Source organism: Crocodylus porosus, unplaced genomic scaffold (genome assembly GCF_001723895.1).
Source record: "Crocodylus porosus isolate Cpor-Errol unplaced genomic scaffold, CroPor_comp1, whole genome shotgun sequence".
Classification (NCBI taxonomy): Eukaryota; Metazoa; Chordata; order Crocodylia; family Crocodylidae; genus Crocodylus; species Crocodylus porosus.
In genome coordinates, this window is record NW_017728949.1 from 61629851 (window position 1) to 61647667 (window position 17817).

The 17817-nt window shown below is 44.9% G+C and overlaps 1 protein-coding gene across 1 annotated transcript in view; it reads right to left on the reverse strand.

Annotated features, from left to right (window-relative positions):
* Positions 1-17817, reverse strand: part of ITGB5 (integrin subunit beta 5) — a 106640-nt gene that overhangs the window by 33267 nt on the left and 55556 nt on the right. Inside the window, exon 9 of the mRNA XM_019554133.1 lies at positions 12415-12841. Coding sequence (XP_019409678.1) covers positions 12415-12841 — 427 coding nt within the window. The remainder of the gene's footprint in view (positions 1-12414; positions 12842-17817) is intronic.

Genomic DNA, 17817 nt, shown 5'->3' on the forward strand with positions numbered 1-17817 from the left:
CCGGCCTGCCTCTATTGCATGGGGCTCTCCACAGTGCACGTGCAGCTCCCCACATTTGCCTGCCACTGGGAGACACCCTGCACAACGGAGCCTGTGGCCTTCCCCACACCCTGGACTCCTCCTGAAGGCAGGGAGCAGGGTTGCCCAGGCTCCACTCCTTGCCGCGATGTGCAACTCCTGGAGCCGTGCAATGCCAGACAGCCACGCCTGTATGGACCACAAGCATCCCGAAGGCTTGCTGCTCCCTGCTGCTGGTGGTGGGGGCTCTGTGCTGGGGGCGGAAATGTGTGGAGAAGTGTTATCACCCCCCCCTGCAACTCTCCCTCACACCCCACACCCTCCTTCCACAACCCCCCCACACATACACACACCCTGAAATACACCCTGCACAGCCACACCCGTCACAACCCCCCACCCTACACACACCCACCCACCCCAGCCACACCTCACGCACTCCCCCACACGCAATATATGAGAGAAAGACTATTTTGGAGCTATTATGCAATCATCTCTATATACATTATGCAAAGACACATAAAATCAGGACAAAAGTAGTTTTTGAAATAAAATTAAAATGCTTTATAGTAGATGTTTGCCTTTTTGTATACGATTTGTTTTTCTTCCAATTCCAAGATGGTAACCATCCCCCCCCGCAAGGGGTACATCCAGGGGCAAAGGAAGGGACTTCCAGTGGCAAAGTTCAGGGCTTAGGGGCAGGACTTTCAGCCACAAGACGGCAAGACGGTGATTGGGGGTGGGGCACTGGTCAAGGGGCAAGGCTCCTGTGCAGCCCATGACAACTCACGAAAACTCGTTAAGTGGTCCTCCAGTCAAAATAATTGCCCGCCCCTGCTCTAATTACAAGCCATGCGGCCCTCTTGAAGAAGACAGAGTAGCAATACTATCTGAAGATCAATATCCACCATGGACTAAAAATGACTACAATACAAATGATGACATTTCCTGATTTGTTATTCTGCAGCCAGATCAGCCTCGACTCACAGAATTTATCATGAAACCTGCGTTAGATAGCAAGTACAACCTTGCTGTAAGTGAAGTTAACACCCGAGATTCAAACAAATTCTCGTTACACTAGCAAGCATTAATCCATTTCACACCAGTAAATGGGACATGCCTAGCATAATAGAAGAGGGGGTGCAAGATGACAGTAGTAGGCCCCTAACTGGCCTACTCTTCTGAAATGTTTGCAGGGTGGACACGTATCCTCTTTGGAGCCAAAACAAGGCTGAGGGATAAAATGCTGATCACACACACAAAGGTGTGCAGAGATGCTGTGTCAATCACTTAACTTGACACACGGACACAGCATCGTGTCCCTTGTTTCTTAATTCAGCGTTCCTATGTTGGAAATTATCCATGCAAGTTCAGGAGAGGACCAAAGGCATATTGGAGTTATTTCTCTCCTCCCCTAATCTACTGTCTTTACCCAAATCCAAGACAACCCTAAATTTAATGTAAGCTCCGGATAATGAGATTCTATACATGGAAAAATTATAGATATTATTCTTTTACACATAAAGAATCAAATTATTGGAGGGTTGTCTTACATTTGTCCCTTCCCCACTGCTACATAGAGGTAAGTAGCAGCAGAGAGGCAGGCACTGAGTGGGGGAAGGTCAAGCCACGTGCCCCTGCACACCTTGCCCCCTGCCACCTGCCCCCTCACCTCCTTCCTTCACCACGTGTGCCAGTGCCACTTCTACTGAGCACAGCTGGGGCCATACCCATGCCCCCGGCTGGAGTGAAGCTGAAGCCTGCCGGAGCAGAGCACAAGTCAGCAACGGGGAAAATGCTTTAATTGGTTTTGCTGGGGGGTTTCCTGTTGTGATTTTTGTGGATTTTGTTATTTTGGGGGGAGTTTTCAGCAGCAAAAGTTTCACATAGACTGGCAAGGTAGAGATGTAAAAAGGTTTCCATTAAACTTTAAGAAAATAGTTGGTTGAATAGAAGGATTCTTGTTTTTCTTCCCTAGAGCGGAGTCGCATCTTCACAGAGACATCATCTCATTGCCATGTCCCCTTCATGCAATGCTCCTCTGGCCAACACAGCCATTGCTCACATAGAAAAACAACAGGAAAGTATTTAATTTCTCCTGGTTCACCAAAGAGAAAACCAGCTCCCTGGCTACTGCCATGGACCACAGGATGAGCATCCTTGCTTTAACAGAATTTGAACTCTGCACCCTTTACCCATTAACAAGCCACTTAACCACCAGACCACACAACCTTCACGTATATCCAGGAGAAACCAGAAGTGTTTTGGTGAAGGGTTTGCCTTCATGCTTAACTATGCATCCAACAAAAATAAATGCAATATTGAGAAAGGGGACAAGAAGTAATTACAGTGCTTGTGTTTAGTGTCCCACATGGAGTGAATTAACCTCTGTCCTAAGAAATACTCCCTCTCCAAAGCTTACAGGGATTTTTACTTTCTCATAAAAGTACGTGAGGATGAGGTAGAGCTGTCTGTTTCCAAACACTGACTCCGTGATTCCCTATGCAGAAAGCAGCTGTCATCTTCATGCCTGACTACTGTATCTATTCAAACCCATCACCACTGCCCATGATACTCTCATTGCTCCAGACCAGCCGCCACTTACATTGGAAGCAGCATAGCCACTTCCCAGTGCTGGTTGGGGCAGGCTAATTAGCGCAGCCGAATGGAAATGCCAGTTATTCAACCTGGACGTGGCTCCCCTGCTTCCAGCATAGGAGGCAGTCTGGAGTAGCGCAGCGTGCTCGAGAGCAGCACTATCATTACTATGCTGCATTACTGAGGCTTCAATTTATAAAAGAAAAGCAAGAATATTTAGAGCTAGAGTACAAATGAGACAATCCTGAAAAAGCCTGAGGGTTTTGAAAGGAATATAAACTCCTATGTCCTGAAGGGTATAAGCCAGGGGCGGGCAATTATTTTGGGCAGAGGGCTGCTTACTGAGTTTTGGCAAGCCATCGAGGGCCGCATGACAGACAGCCAGGAGCAGATAAATATTAATTTTCTACATTTTTTAGGAGCTCCATGGGCCAGACAGAATGGCCTGGCAGGCCATATCTGGCCCCCGGGCCGCATTTTGCCCACCCCATAAGCCAAACTCACTCTGAGGGTTTAGGAAGCAACTGTCCCTGAAACCATTCCAGAATTGCTACAGCAGGTTTTCTTGTAGCACAGGGGACCGGCCACTACTAGAATTAGGATACTGAGCTCTATGGATTATTAGTTTGAACCCTCAAGGCAGTTCCCATTTTACAGCCTTTGAGCAATGTTTTAATAATTAGCCACCTGGTACAGGCAATGGAGGAGGCAGAAGAATCAGTAAGGAACACATCTTCCAGTGGATTATTGCACCAAGGCAGAGGTGAACAGAGTCTGGCCCCTCCAATTTGCAACCCTCATTTCCCACTACCCCATGAGGCTCTACAACTTGGGGCAGGCAGGAGATGCATGCAGCGCTACAGTCCTTGCTAAAAATTCAACAGTAGCCTGACACAAAGGGACTGTCCCAGTTCAGCTTGTCCCAGCTGCCCTTTTTGTCCCCCAAGAGGCTCTGACGGCCACAAGAAAACAGTGCAAGCCACATCAGAAGCTTCAGACCTGCTGCTCATGATCTGGATTCCGATTTCTGAGCAAACAGCTGGTGCCAAGGGATTATACAATAGTCTTCTGTCATTCTGGGTTGCGACTCTCAGCTCTACACACCAAAAACCCCCTCCTAAGATTTTATAACGTTGATGCTCCCTCCTACCCTTGTAATTGCTGCCAAATGATGCCCTGTGAAAGTACACTGCATGGAAGTAACTCTGCAGCAGCAAAGACAGGCACTTCTCCTCCCATGCAGCGCCGCGTGATTCGTTGTGGACAAACATTTAGCGATACTTTCCACAGCATTTTATCCAAATCAAACAGGCTATTTTTGACTTCTGCACCCACTGTCTTTCATGGCCTATGTCTTTCCCAATTATTTCCAAGTGCTTCATTCAATGCACTGTATTTATCTTCTGTTCTTTTATGTGAGCTCAAAAAAAGTTGATGTGACAAAAACACTGCAGATGTGGTTTAGGCTCCGTTCCCTGAATGAATGGGTCTGTCTCCCGCAAACCACAACGTGCCATTCAGATCTGTGCTATATTTGCTTTATACTGACTCACTCTCTGGACAGCTTCCAACCGCTCAAGTCAGCCGGCGCAAAGAAATCCTCTGCAGCGAATTTGTAGACCGAGTTCTTACAGTGATTAGGATTAAAAAAAACCCAGAAATCTATATGAAAGAGTCTGAAATGCTGGAGTTTGGTGCCTAATAGTTGGCTCATCAATACAAGCAGCTTTGTTTTCAGAAAGACTAAAAAATCAGGAGGTGTCATGAACAAGGCACCTCTTATTTAAATGACTCCTTTTCAATATAAGTGCTTAACATTACAGCCTGGTGTCTACCTTCAGCATCTGAAGGTTGGTTCTGCCCAGGGAAAAGGCATGCAGATGAATGGCAGGCCTGTCTCAGTTAGTGGAGGCAGCGATCAGGAACAGCAGAGCTGGGCATCTTTCAGATCCAGTCTTCACTCCTGAAGAAGATGGGCAAGACCAGCACGTGGGCTAGTTTCATCTACCACTTACAAGGATAGTTCCTGCATGTTTGTTACCTTGAGGTTTCTGCCCTGCTACAAAACCCCAGAAAGTGCAGTGCCAGCATAAATGTGCCTCTCCTGGCTGAATCCACGCACAGGGCAGGGTTACTAAATATTGCCACGGCACTAGGGAATAAGGCAGCAGAAACTGGTTTGCAGAAGTGGGATTCCGATTTCTAATTTGGGGTTTATCATAAAATGTTCAGGCTGCCTGGTTTCTATTCCTGCGTGTGCATGCATAACATGTCTTCTCATTTTCCCTTATTAAAAAAGGAAGAAACAAAAACAAAAAACTAAAATTAAAGGGAAAAAGCCCCAAGGTGACCGCTAAGACTGCAAAGGCTTTGCTTGCACACAACTTCTCTCGGGTTCAAGGTTTTGCACAGGTGACCATTGCTGCACTGCACCCAAGAGCTAGCTTGCAACATGTGAAGTTACTAATGGATGATCAATGAGACATGGGTGAAGATTAATGGCTGGACAACTCATTTTCAGGTGGGATTTTGCACACTGAAGCATTTGCAAACACTGTCCAGATTGCTTTACTTCCCATCCCAATTTTCCCCAGGGGCTGCTGACTTCAAGGCAACGAGGGTTTCTCCTCAGATACCCAACTTCCACTCTCTGTCCCTGCATAGTTGTTAATCGCCTTAACTACAAAATACATATTCCACCCCAGTTTCAGGGGTGTACCTGGTAGCCGTGTTGGTCTGAGACAAAAAGAGATGCATCAAAGTCCCCTTGATCCCTTAGTTTATTTCCTACCTATGGGGACTTTTTACCATCTTGTACCATCTACACTTTTCCCAGAGCCTGATGAAGGGACTTTGATCCTGAAAGCTTGCAGAAAAGGACAATTCTCTTGCCATTTTCCAGTTGGTCTAATAAACGGTATCATTTTGGAACCAAGAGTTCTAGTTTTTTTGTATGTATTCCACCCAAAGACATTCACAAGGGAATTGCATGGCTTCACTAAGCAGACAGCTTTAAAAAAAAAAAAAAGCATGCTTGCTAAGTCTTTAAAAAATGGACAAAAAGGCAATAAAGGTGCAATTCCACAGGCTCCAGCAGGCCTTCTGGCTGCCCACGTATGGAGTTCAGAATTTGCTCCAACATTACCATGCTTTATTGGTACTGCCTTAGTGCTAAGGTATCTCAATCCTCTACAAACATAACCAAGTCCTGCATCTGAAGAGATTCCAGTCTACATCAGGATATAGACACTGGGTAGTTAATACATGTGCACACAAGGTACACAGGAAAATTGTGACATAAGGAAAACATGCCCGAGTTGTACATTAATTGTATGTGGATAGCAAACTAGACTAGATGCTGCAAAGAACAGATTGCCATCACTCCATGCAAGTCTTTAAACAATATATAGATAAATAAAAGTATTCCTTTTTCCTTTCTTGGAGCCATCAACATGTTTCAAATCAGAAAGACCCAACTATGGACTCCAGCACATACTCTACTTAGAAAACTTCTGCTTCCCCTACCAGTGGCAGACAACAGTTTGAATGAGGCAGGGCAACATGGTAGTCTTTCCAGAGAAGAGGACAAGAAAAACATCAATGAATTTGGGGAATGGCAGCTTCCTGTTTAGCCAAGGCATTGCTCATTCATTATTCCCATAAATGACTGATGCATTTAAAAATAGCACCCCAGGCAGACATTCAGTGAAAATATTTATCTCTTGGGGTTTTTTGGGCAGGGGCAGCCATACACAATAATCCCTGCTTCCTTTCCAAGAAGCATTTGCCAGTGGTTTGAAGGAACAGTTCTGGAGGCTACTAAGAAACAGTGGAACAAATGCCATAGGTTCATAAATAGCAAACTGCAAATCCCATCACCGCTGACACTGAAGCGTATGTGAACTATCTTCCCAGCCGCTGTGCAGGGATCCAGAGTATGCACCATCTCTTTTGGGTAGATATGTGTGTGTCAGGTGGCTGCACAGCACATATTCATGACCACGATGAATTTAACAACTCGCAATCCAACTCCATACAACAGAAGGTATAGCCAACAGACCTACCCGAGTCCGGCGGGCCAGGAAAATGAAGACATACCAGTTTCTGTAGCCAACAGCATACAAAGGAAGGAGATTGCCAATAATCGTATTCAGTTACTTCAGGCAAAATGACTGGGATCAGTGCAGGGTGGCTTCTGATGCATATCCAGAACAAGGCTTGTCTTCATTTTGCATCGCAGCAAGATGCGCTAAGCGCTCTGCTGTGTTTGATTCCTTTTAGATTAGGACTAACCTCTGTTTAATCCATTATGACATTTGGGTGTCTGGAAAGAGGGTATCCATGCATACAAACCAGAGCAGTGTATTTTCTGGGAACAGAGAAGAGAATGCGTTCCTCTGTTTACAGATGAACACGGGAAAGAAAGAGCTCTCTCACTACCCAAAATACTGCAGGACCAGCAGCGCAGCTGCCAAGAATTTCACGATGAGAGGCTAAAAGGTCATATCCTACCAATAGAGCCCATTACAGTCTTTGCTGTTTTATTCACTGTTGATTGTCTTCCTAACAAAGTAATAATAAGCAGCAGAGATGGCCCCAACCACAAAATCTATATTAAATGTTGGACTTCCAGTGATTCCAGTGATGCAACTTCCCCACAGTTCAAGAGGTGCCCGTCCACGTCTGGGGCCAGATCCATCTGTAGAGAAGATGATCACAGACATTTCACCTTCTACATCTGCCTGGCAGGATACTGAATTTGGGGACAGGTTATCCAGAATAGGACGCTGGGCAGGGACTCACTAAACTGCTGTATGACCTTGGTCAGGTCACTTCACCCTGTTCTGCCCATTTCCCCATTCAGCCTTTCCTGAGTCTCTTCTTTAAGCACCATGTGCTATCCCTTTATGCCATGTCTGCATCTTTAGGACCTTAAGCATTACCCATATTACAAATATAATAAAAAGGTTGTTTAAAGCCTGTTTTTTAAAACCATCAAAAATCCACAATCCTAAGCCATCTGGCTACTGTTCCTCCTGCAATGCCAGAGACCATATCCCATCACCTGGATTCCCACCGTACATCCTAGAATACACCTGGGTGCCAAGGACCATGACTGGTTTCCCATGAGGACTAAATCATAGGGGTCCCAAGATGAGGAAGGCTTAAAACCCCAGTGACTGAAAGGACATCTTCTTTCCCTTCACTTTATTTTTTTTTCCTCTTACTTTACAGTATATTTTTTCTACAAGAAGGTGCCCTTGAATCTAATAAAAACTGCCAACAGATCAAAAAACTAATGGTGGCAACTTGAACCAAGTCAAGTGTGAAGCCATTGCAACAATTTGATCATTAACCGAGGAAGGCACCAACATGGGAAGAAAACAAAACAACGGTCCCAAGAAGTGACTGTGAGAAACATGCAGGACAGAGTCTACATGGAGGCACCAGACATAGTTGGAAGTCGTAACGTAAGGCAGCTTGCCTTGCATTTTCTTGGTCTGCCAACAGTACTGTCTCCTGCCACGGAAATAAGTAGGACACCAGATGAAGTAACTCAAAAGCAACTTGCACAATCCAATTCAAGAAAATTGCTCAAGGAACTGACACTTTTAAAGAGAAACTTTAGAAAAATGGTACAGCAAACTCATGCTTTGCTCGGTTTTGCAAAGGAGTCTCGGATCTGCAGTTGTGAAAGGCCAAGAAAGCTGTATCCACTGGAAAGAAACTGGATTAGCACTGGCAAAGCCTGGAAGCAAACAATGCATGGAAGTCATGTCCTTACAGCCCTATGCTAGGAAGTCAGAAGGAGACGCGCTTTCTGGATTTGTACCGCAACAAGTCCCAGAACAATTCCTGGCAGGACAGTGTTAGTGAGCAAAGGTATACATGAGCTCATGATCAAAAGTCCTTTGTGACTTTCCGAAGGGTGAAAGAACATTAGCACAAGTGTCCTAACCAGCTTCTCAGTTTGGATGATCATGTCCTCCCTACCTACACTTTCACCATCTGCACAGAATCAAACTGACTTTTTTTTTTACTGGAATTGTTCTGCCAATTACTGAGAAATGTGGTTTTCCTCCCGGCGTACATAGATACTTTTGCTCTGTTTGCAAACACTCCATCAGTTTTTGTAGCACCGTGCAACCCTGTTTACACACCCTGCAGGACACAAGTCGCTGCCCAAAAAATCTCTTAAGCTTGGAAACTTCTGAGACCGTTGTCGTTGGCCCACCTGGAAAGATCAATGGGCCCAACTACAGTCACAAATTGTTCCGTTGGGTCCTTTTCAACAGCTGCTGTAGAGAAGGAGATACATTTCTATATCTAATACAGTCTCTTACTCCACAGCTGCTGGATCCTTTTAGGTGAAAGAAGCTATTCCAAATGTCATAATCACTAGTCCTCAGTGGTACAGAGCATCTTGTAGGGTTTTTTTTTTTCTTTTTAACATCTTTCTAAAGATAAGAATAATTCCCAGAGAGGACTAATGAGCCTCTCTCTGTGAAGGGCCCTACCCAAAAATTCCCAAAGGAGAGGTCAGAAGGCTGCAAAGTGCATCCACACAGACATTTTCACTTCTGCATTTCACGGACACCAGCTGAACCTCAACAGGCGTGATTCAGTTTGCAAGAGCTGAGCTTGCGTGCGTGCGATTTAATGGGAACAGAGCATCTCAGACACAGAAGGTTGTGCAAGAGAGGCAGGAGAAGGAAGCATCTTTTCTCATGTGTGCACAAAATGTACAACAGGACACTGGCTGGTGAGAGGGTCCCAAAATCACCCCAAGAGATGTTGAGGTGTACTGGTAGGGGGGTGAGTCAGACCCTGACCTCCTCCTATTTGAAAGACTGAGAGCATGGCAGATGAGTTGGATACAAAGAAAAGACTGGAGGAACTAGGTATGTTTAGTCTACAGAAAAGGAAATGAAGGGGAGGGAGGCACAATAGCAGTTGTCAAATATTTGAGAGGCTGCCATAAAGATGGAGGAAAATTGCTGTTCCTTACCACAAAGGGCAGGACATGAGGCCATGGGTTTAAACCGCAGCAAAACAAATTGAAATCAAATCTCAGGAACAAAAAAATCCTAACAATAAAAGCAGCAGGACCATGGAACAAGTTGCCTATGGTAGTTGTGGGATTCACTGAAGGGTTTCAAGAAAAGGCTAAGCACAGTCTGGGATGGTTTGGAAACAGTGCATCTGGCATCTGTGCAGGGGGTAGACTAGATAGCCCTCGGTTCTCCGACTCCATCCCTTTTCTCAGGGATTCCTGCTTCTGCTGGTGAGACCTATCGGGCGGACCAGATGCTGCACTGTACAGGATCAGGCCTTATACAGCCAGAGTAATTCATGCAGGCATTTCACAGTGTGAGATTCAATTCAAAGCCTGACGTGGATAAGGGGAGGCTTGGCATAAGCTTCATTGAACTTTACAGGTGAATGCACAAGATATAGAGGCAGAACAAACAAGGAAGCACTTACTTCTTAAGTCTCAATCTTTACATGAGGAGAAAACAAGTAAAACCCCACAAAGAAAATAACCCGGGGGCAATTTAGACCTACCACGTTCACTAAAACAATGGATTGCTTTACTTCAGAATAGATGACTATAGTGTATAGTGAGTGACCCGAGTAGAGGTTCTTCTCTCGTATACCCAGGTAAGGGAGAAAAACACCAATTTTTGCTCAGAAGCAAACCCCCATTTTCTCACTGGAACTTGTCTTCAAGTCATTGGCAAAGGTGGGTTTGGTCTCCACTTGAATCCTCAGATAGTTTCATAGTTGTTAGGGGCTGGTAGGGACTTTACAGATCATCGAGTACAGCCCCCCTGCAAGATCAGATGACCCCAGCAAGATCCTCAAAAAAGGACATTTGCTAATGGATCGGATGAGCCAGCAAGATCCTCAAAAGAGGACAACATAATTCAAATTTGTAGCATCTGCAATATCGTGTACTCACACACACTCACATTCCTTGCCCTCAAAGGTCAGAAAACATCACATTCCAGGCCACGTCACCCAGAAAAGCAAGGCAGCTTTTGTTCACATTTAAAGTTTTGAGAAAAAGACTCTGCATACATTGAATGACCTTAAGACTACTGCAAAGCCAAATCCAGCTATTCAGTGATGCCTGCCCCAGGAAGCTCAGCACAGGAAAGTGCTTGGGCAGCACAAACAGAAGGTAAGCAATGCATTCTTCTTTGGATTAAGAGGCCTCACACTGTTCAGCTGGTGTGGAAATTCAGCTGAAGCGTTATACCGAGGCATTCATCAGAGCTGAGCCTCTGTGTCATGGCACCAATTACCCGACCAGCAGCAGATTTCAACACCTTCTTCTGTGTCACTTCACAGGGATGCTCTGATGGGTCAGAGGAAATTGTCTAAAACTATGGAGATTCCCAACAGCTGATATCTCCAACTATATTTTTTCTTTCATAGCAACCTTTCCCAACCTGCAGCATCTTGGCCGAATGCATTTTATTTCCATTTCCCTTCTGATCCTGGATGGTCTAGGTGGGAGCTGATTCATGACCCGAGCAATATCCTGAAGCAGGAAGCAACACTGCCCTGTTCCATCTTCCTATAACAAAGCCTGTCGTTTTTCCTGGCCACTTTGCAAATATTATGAAAATGCTGTTAAAACAATTCCTGGGAAGCGAGACTGTGAAAATGAAACAAAGAAAATGGCTTCCACTAATAGGGTGAAACTCAACTAAAGATACTGGATCAACAGGCAGTCAATTCAAGTCAACCCTGTCTGTTCAAAGTATGACATAGCAACAGGAAAATGTACGAAAATTTTTACAAGTCATCCCAACATTGGAAGAGATCACATAAAAACATTTTATTCTGCTCTATCTGCAAACAGGAGGATCATTGTAAAGCTGCATCCAAGTCAACAGCCATCATCAAAACAGAAAAAAAAAAACTGCTTTTCAACACGCTGTGTCAAGATTAGAGAGCAACTGACTGCAAACACATTACCTACATGACCTCAAAATGAGGAATTAAAAATATTTTAGCAAATCTAGCCTTTTTTTCAAAAATTAGCTACCCTGCCTTAAAATAAGGGCCTATTAGCAACCTTTCTGCCAGTGAATTGGATAGAAATGATAATATATATTGAATCACTGCATAACTACATCTTCAGCACACATTCTCTCCATGACAGATAAAACTACCATGAAGGTCATTTATCTGTATCTTATTAATGGGCTACTTCAAATAATTCATGTGCAATTAAAAGTGTTTCAATGCTGTATGATATACCTACCTGTACAATACACCAAACACAAATTAAAATCAAGAAGTCACCGTAAAGCTTCTCAAAGGTTATGAAGTCTGTGCTAGAGAAAATCTCTCTCATGGATGGGGTTTCAAATGAAGAAGAAGTTTGCATTAGTACCCCTAAGAGTGCATAACTCTCACAGATAAGACCTTTCAAAATTTCTGATCTGCACTGAGCTTGGGTGAAGAAGTATTTTGGTAAGCACTGGTTTTTGTAATATTTCTTTTCCAGAGTCACTGGAAGCCCAGTTCTAATGGACAACACACACCTTGCTCATTATCAGTCAGACAGTTTTCTTCCTAGATCTCATTTTCCTCAAATCTAGAAACGAAGAGGACAAATCTCAGCAAGAACATATGGCAATTTGTAACTGCTGGTCTCTGAAGCATGCCGTAACAGTCTAAAATTGTATCACAGCCAAGAAATCTGGGAGGATTTCAGAAGAGAGAAAAACTTGACCTTTGAGCAAGGGCAAGGGAGAGCAGAAAGGGGGAGAAGACCAGACTCACCTGAACACAGAACGCCCTTGTATCTGGCACAGGAGAAGTTGTCACATTCACAGAACGGCCCGTAGATCTTGCCAAACTCGCTTTCATAGCAGACACACTGGTTGCAGCTGCATTCCCCTCTGCCGTTGCACAAGGTTTTGCCTTCAGCCTCCCGGCACATGTTATACATAGTCCCACTCTCTCGCTCTTCGCATTCACACTTGGCTCCTAGATAGCCTGGGTCACATTCGCACAATCCACAGGTGTAGGTCCCGTTCCCACTGCACTTGCTGCTGTTCTGTTCGTTCTGTTTGGTACATCCACAAAGGCAGTTGTAGGTGATCAGCACCTCCAGCGTGTCCCGAAACCCAGCTGGTTTGATGGTGAATGTATGCGAGATGTTCTCCGCTGGGCAGCTTTGAGCTTTGACAGACACATCAAAGGAAACCTAAAGAGGGAGGTTACGACATAAGAATGAATGAAGGGAGCATAACCAGTCAATTTTATGCCATGGTTTAGAGGACAGAGATCTGCCAGAGGTGGAAAGAGCTTAAGTTGTACTCCTACCTCTGCCATAGACCTGCTGTGCAACCCTAGACAGGGTCACTCTCCTCTCTTCCTACCTCTGCTCATCTGGTCTATTTGACTATATGCTTTTGAAGGCCCCCTAGCTATGTTTAGCACCGAGAGAAGCTGTCGCAAACAATCAGTAAGAGTCTTTACGATTCAGGATGTTTCCGAGCACACAAGAGTCTGTTTCAAGGACAGAGAAGGGTAAAAATTGGCTTTGCACAACCCTAGGTTTACTGCATGACAGCGGTCCTGTAGCCAACTGCTCAACCACAAGTAGATAGGCTTTGTTTTACTAATTACCAGCTCTGTAAACATAAATTAAAGCCAAATTGGGTCATTCTGCCTTGTTTGTCACCCCCGGGAAGAAAGGGTCCGACATTTCCTCAGGTGATAAGCCTCGCTGCCTTCACTGGAGTTATGCATGTATAACAGAAGGCACAATCTGGCTCTGCAGTTGAAACCTCATTCACAATTTTGACGGCAGCACACAAGTTAAAGCAAGAGCTGAATGCGTTTCTTTCACAGCATCATCATGCGCCACAGCAAACTATTGAACACATCTATATTTTATCATCGACAACGCAAGTTGTTGCCTATGAAAGCATGCCTCTAAACCAATTTGTCTCCAAGGTGCCACCCTGCCCTAACCTATTTTCTCTGATATAAGCGGTTCCAAGCTGATTAGGACACAACTGCTATTTTGTATATAGCTGCTTTGCCAGCATGCCGGGTTTTGTTCACTGGGGGTGGAAAACTAATTTGTTCATAGGTGTCTAAAGCCATTTCAAGTTTCAATTTCAAACAGTTTAGTAGGGACATCTGGAACCCAGACCAGTATTGTGAATGTGCGAAACTATGCTGGGTTCTTGACTCCTTAAAGATCAATGCCATTCTAGCTTGGTGAGGGACTTGGAGATCTCACGGGATACAGTATAAGCAGAAGCAGTCCAGAAATAAGTTTCATCTTTGCAAACCACAAAAAGGATGTAGGAAGAAGCTGGAGCTGGAGCAGTGTAAGGGGGAGACAAAGGATCCAAGTCCACTGGGGCAAGGACAGTCCTTTTATTCTGTTTGCGCAGCACCACACACTGAGCTCCTGGCATACAACTAAAGTTCCCAGGCTCTTGCTAATAATAAGCAACAATAACGGCATGATGCTTTTGTAGCTGCCAAAATGTTCCTGTTACCCCAGGTAAGAGTGGCTTGGGATGTAGATGCCTCTCCACCTATTCCAGCAGGATCGTTATGTGAGAGGCTGAGGGTGAAACACCAGTTACAAAATTATGCAATTACAAAATCCCCCATTCTGATATAGGCAGCAGTTTCCTACCAAGGCCCTCAAGTTTTCCTGCTATCCTAGCTCAAACTGCAGTGATTCCTTTGAATCCCAGAACCTGTTCATCACCTCTGACTTGCTACTCAGGCCCTCCCTCCTCCTGCTCTCTCTGCACAGGATCTTCCTAGTGTCTTCCAAATAAAGCTGAGCTGACCTTTCTCCTCCCTGTGGCTTGCCTTCCGTTTCCCTCCTACCACCCTCTCTTCCTTCTTTCCTGCCAAAGACAAAGATGTTCCCTCACTTGCTCTCTTCCTCCAGTCTCTTCACTTGACCCCAGTGGTATAATGTATCCCATCCCATCTCCTGATTTCTCTTGTGCTTGTTCTTGCACCCTCCCTTACTTCCCTTAATGTTTCATCCTTTTCTGGTTCTTTTCCCATCATGATACAAGCATTTCAGTCTCTACTGCCTTAGAAAACCCTACTTCTGCCTCTCCAACCACCATCCCATCTCCCTTTCACCTCCAAGCTCTTTGGACATGCTGCTTCCCATCACTGGCTAGATCAGGGGCGGACAACTATTTTGGGCAGAGGGCCGCTTACTGAGTTTTGGCAAGCCATCAAGGGCCGCATGACAGGCAGCCAAGGGCAGACAAATATTGATTTTCTAAAATTTATTAGGGGCCCTGTGGGCCAGACAGAATGGCCTGGAGGGCTGCATCTGGCCCGTGGGCCTCATTTTGCCTACCCCTGGGCTAGATGGTCCTCTCCTCCAGTTCATCCACCTTCTACAGCCTGGTTTCTCTTCTTTACACTGAAGCTGTTCTTGTCAAAGTCTCTAATGGCCACTTCTTGGCCAGATCTCAGAGCCAGCGCTCAATCTTCACATTCCTTGACTTGCCAGCATAATTCCAGCCAACTGTGATATTCTTCTTGAAATGTTATATTCCCTTTGCTTCCATATCTCTTCCCTTCTCTAAATCTCTTTCTCTGACAACAGCCTTCAGTGGTTCTTCACCGTTCTCCCTTCCAGGTCCCTACAAGGATCCCACAAAGATCTATCCTCAGCTCCTTTCTGTATCTATGCACAAAGCTCTTATACAGGCTCCCATCATTGTTTTCCAAATGCAATCTTGCCAGTGATACCCAGGCAGGATTCTGGTGTAAAGAGCTTTCACCTAATCACTTTGAAGCCCCCATTGCACTGTTGGCCTCCCCCATCATAACAGACAGACTGCTTGTCTTCGCATTCAAGGCTCTTGACAGCCTCCCTCTGCCCCATTTTCTTTCATTCACTAGCAAAATGTTAGCACTTCTTGCACTCATTTGCATTACTGCTTATAGCAAAGTCATTTAAAAACTGACCTGGAGGTGACTCACTTCACCTGTTTGTCCTGAGAGATATTTCAGCCACTAACCCAAATGTTTAGTTTTCTGTGGCCAGGTCTTGCTAAGAGAAACCACAAGTATAAGGAAGAGGCTTCATGGCATATTGGAGTCACCAGCCACTGGTGGTAATGTTCTTCATTATTGGTGATTCTGGTTTCCGTGAAGCGGGAAGGAATGCTTGTTGGTGCAGCAGTAATTCTAGTCAAATAGAGAACTAACTTAACTAATAATCAGCCAGATTTTCCCGACATCAACAGTCCAAGGGTCAAGGTCAAAATGGAGCACATCCACATGTCTAATTTGTAGATGCAATGTCCTCAAGCTGTGGAGACTGGATGCATAGCAGGTCTTTTGTGAATGCACACTCCTAAATCGTAGTAATTGTACATGCAAACTGCAGGTGCATTCTTCCCACCCCTATTACTTGATAATGAGAAACTGGTCCTGTATTTTTTGTCAGAAGTTCCACCAGTAATTATTAATACTTTACTAACAGAACTACTAATCACGAACACAATCCCAATCCATTCTGGAACGCTGCACTCCAGGACTGGGCTTCTCCTTGAAAACCAAGGAAACATCACAGCCCGGCACCTAGACTATGAAGGCGTCTTGCCACCGTACGCAAATGTATAGGCTGAATGGAGCTGCTTTGCAGAACGCAGTGTCATCACTACCATATACAGGCTCTAGCTCCACATCTTGTGACCCAGCCACATGCAAGAGATGTTCTGAATGGAAGATGTTACTCTGGTGAAGAGTATTTTATCTTCATGCCACAGCTTATTCAGAGGCTTTCTCTTACCTACTACAGCACAAGTCATCTGAGTCTGTTTTAAAGACATCAAACAAAAATAAAAGGGAAATGGATCCTTCCGCTCCTTGGAAGAGTCACCTTCAGTTCTCTCTGTTATCAGAAAGCAATCTGCTCTGCACCTCTCTGCCAAATGGTTATAGGCAGATGGTAATTCAGCAGCCACTTCCACCAACAGCAGTGATATGCCTGCTTCACAGAAGGGAAAAAACTAATCTGACTTAGAATTACAGAGAAGTAGGGTTGGAAGTGACCTTTAGATGTCATCTAGTCCAATCCCCTATCTGAGGCAGGATCATCCATATTCAAAACCATCCCATACAAATCCATTGTCTAATTTCTTAGCAAAACTACACATTTAACCCTGACACAAGACAAGACCTAATACCCTAATCTGCCATAGGTAAAGAAGGGGACCAAGATGGCCAACATCCTAATGCTGCAAAGTTTGTTAAAAATATACTCAAGAGATCAGAGGAGGAGGGCAGAGCACTGCCCCCCTCCAAAGCAAGACAGCCCCCCACCCCGCCACCCAGTCCATAACGACCTGGCCACGAGGCAAAATTCCTTCCTGAATACGGTGATTGGTCTTATAAGACCTATACAGGCTAAAAAAAATGAGGCAAAACATGGTAAATGACAGAGGAAACCAGACTGGAAAGTCTGAGCTTGAGGGGATCAGTAAAGCCAGCGCCTTTAGAACGACACTGTAGCAGATCAGACCCCGCTATCAGTGGTATCTTCTTTAAGGAAACAGTTTTAAAAGATTTCAGAGCCAGATTCTGCTCTCCATGGATTGGCGAGAATAATCACCCGTTGATTTCAACAATGGGAGGATGAAGCCCTAGATATGAATGAATGAATCCGCCTGTTGCAAAGATCTTTTCCCTTTCTGGTTTGCAGCTGAGATTTGATCTTTGCAGTAGTAGCTAGCCCCTGAGTTAATGCAGGAAATTAAGAATATGGTCTAGACTTCCACGTGTGTCCTTGTTGGACAATGAATGTCTCATTCACTGATCCATGTGGAGGCTGCTTCTCTAGGAGAAGACAGACCATTATCCACAACCCAAAGCCAACGCATGGAGCAACACCTACCCTGTGCCCTAGAAGTCTGGCACATTCAGCTGGAAAGGGACAGACATTAAGTATTTATATACCACTTAATATACAGCATTGCATTAGGACTGCCAGTGCCTGTGTCATGGCAAAGCCATCTTAGTGGTGACACCATCAGTAGAAACTGGCACAAAGCAAACAAACACGCAGGTATGCTACAAAAGCTTCCCTGCCTCCTAGATCTGGCAAACTGAGACGAGGCAAACCCCATGCATGACAAAGGGCAGCAATTCTCCCCTTGGCCTCAGCCTCAGAAT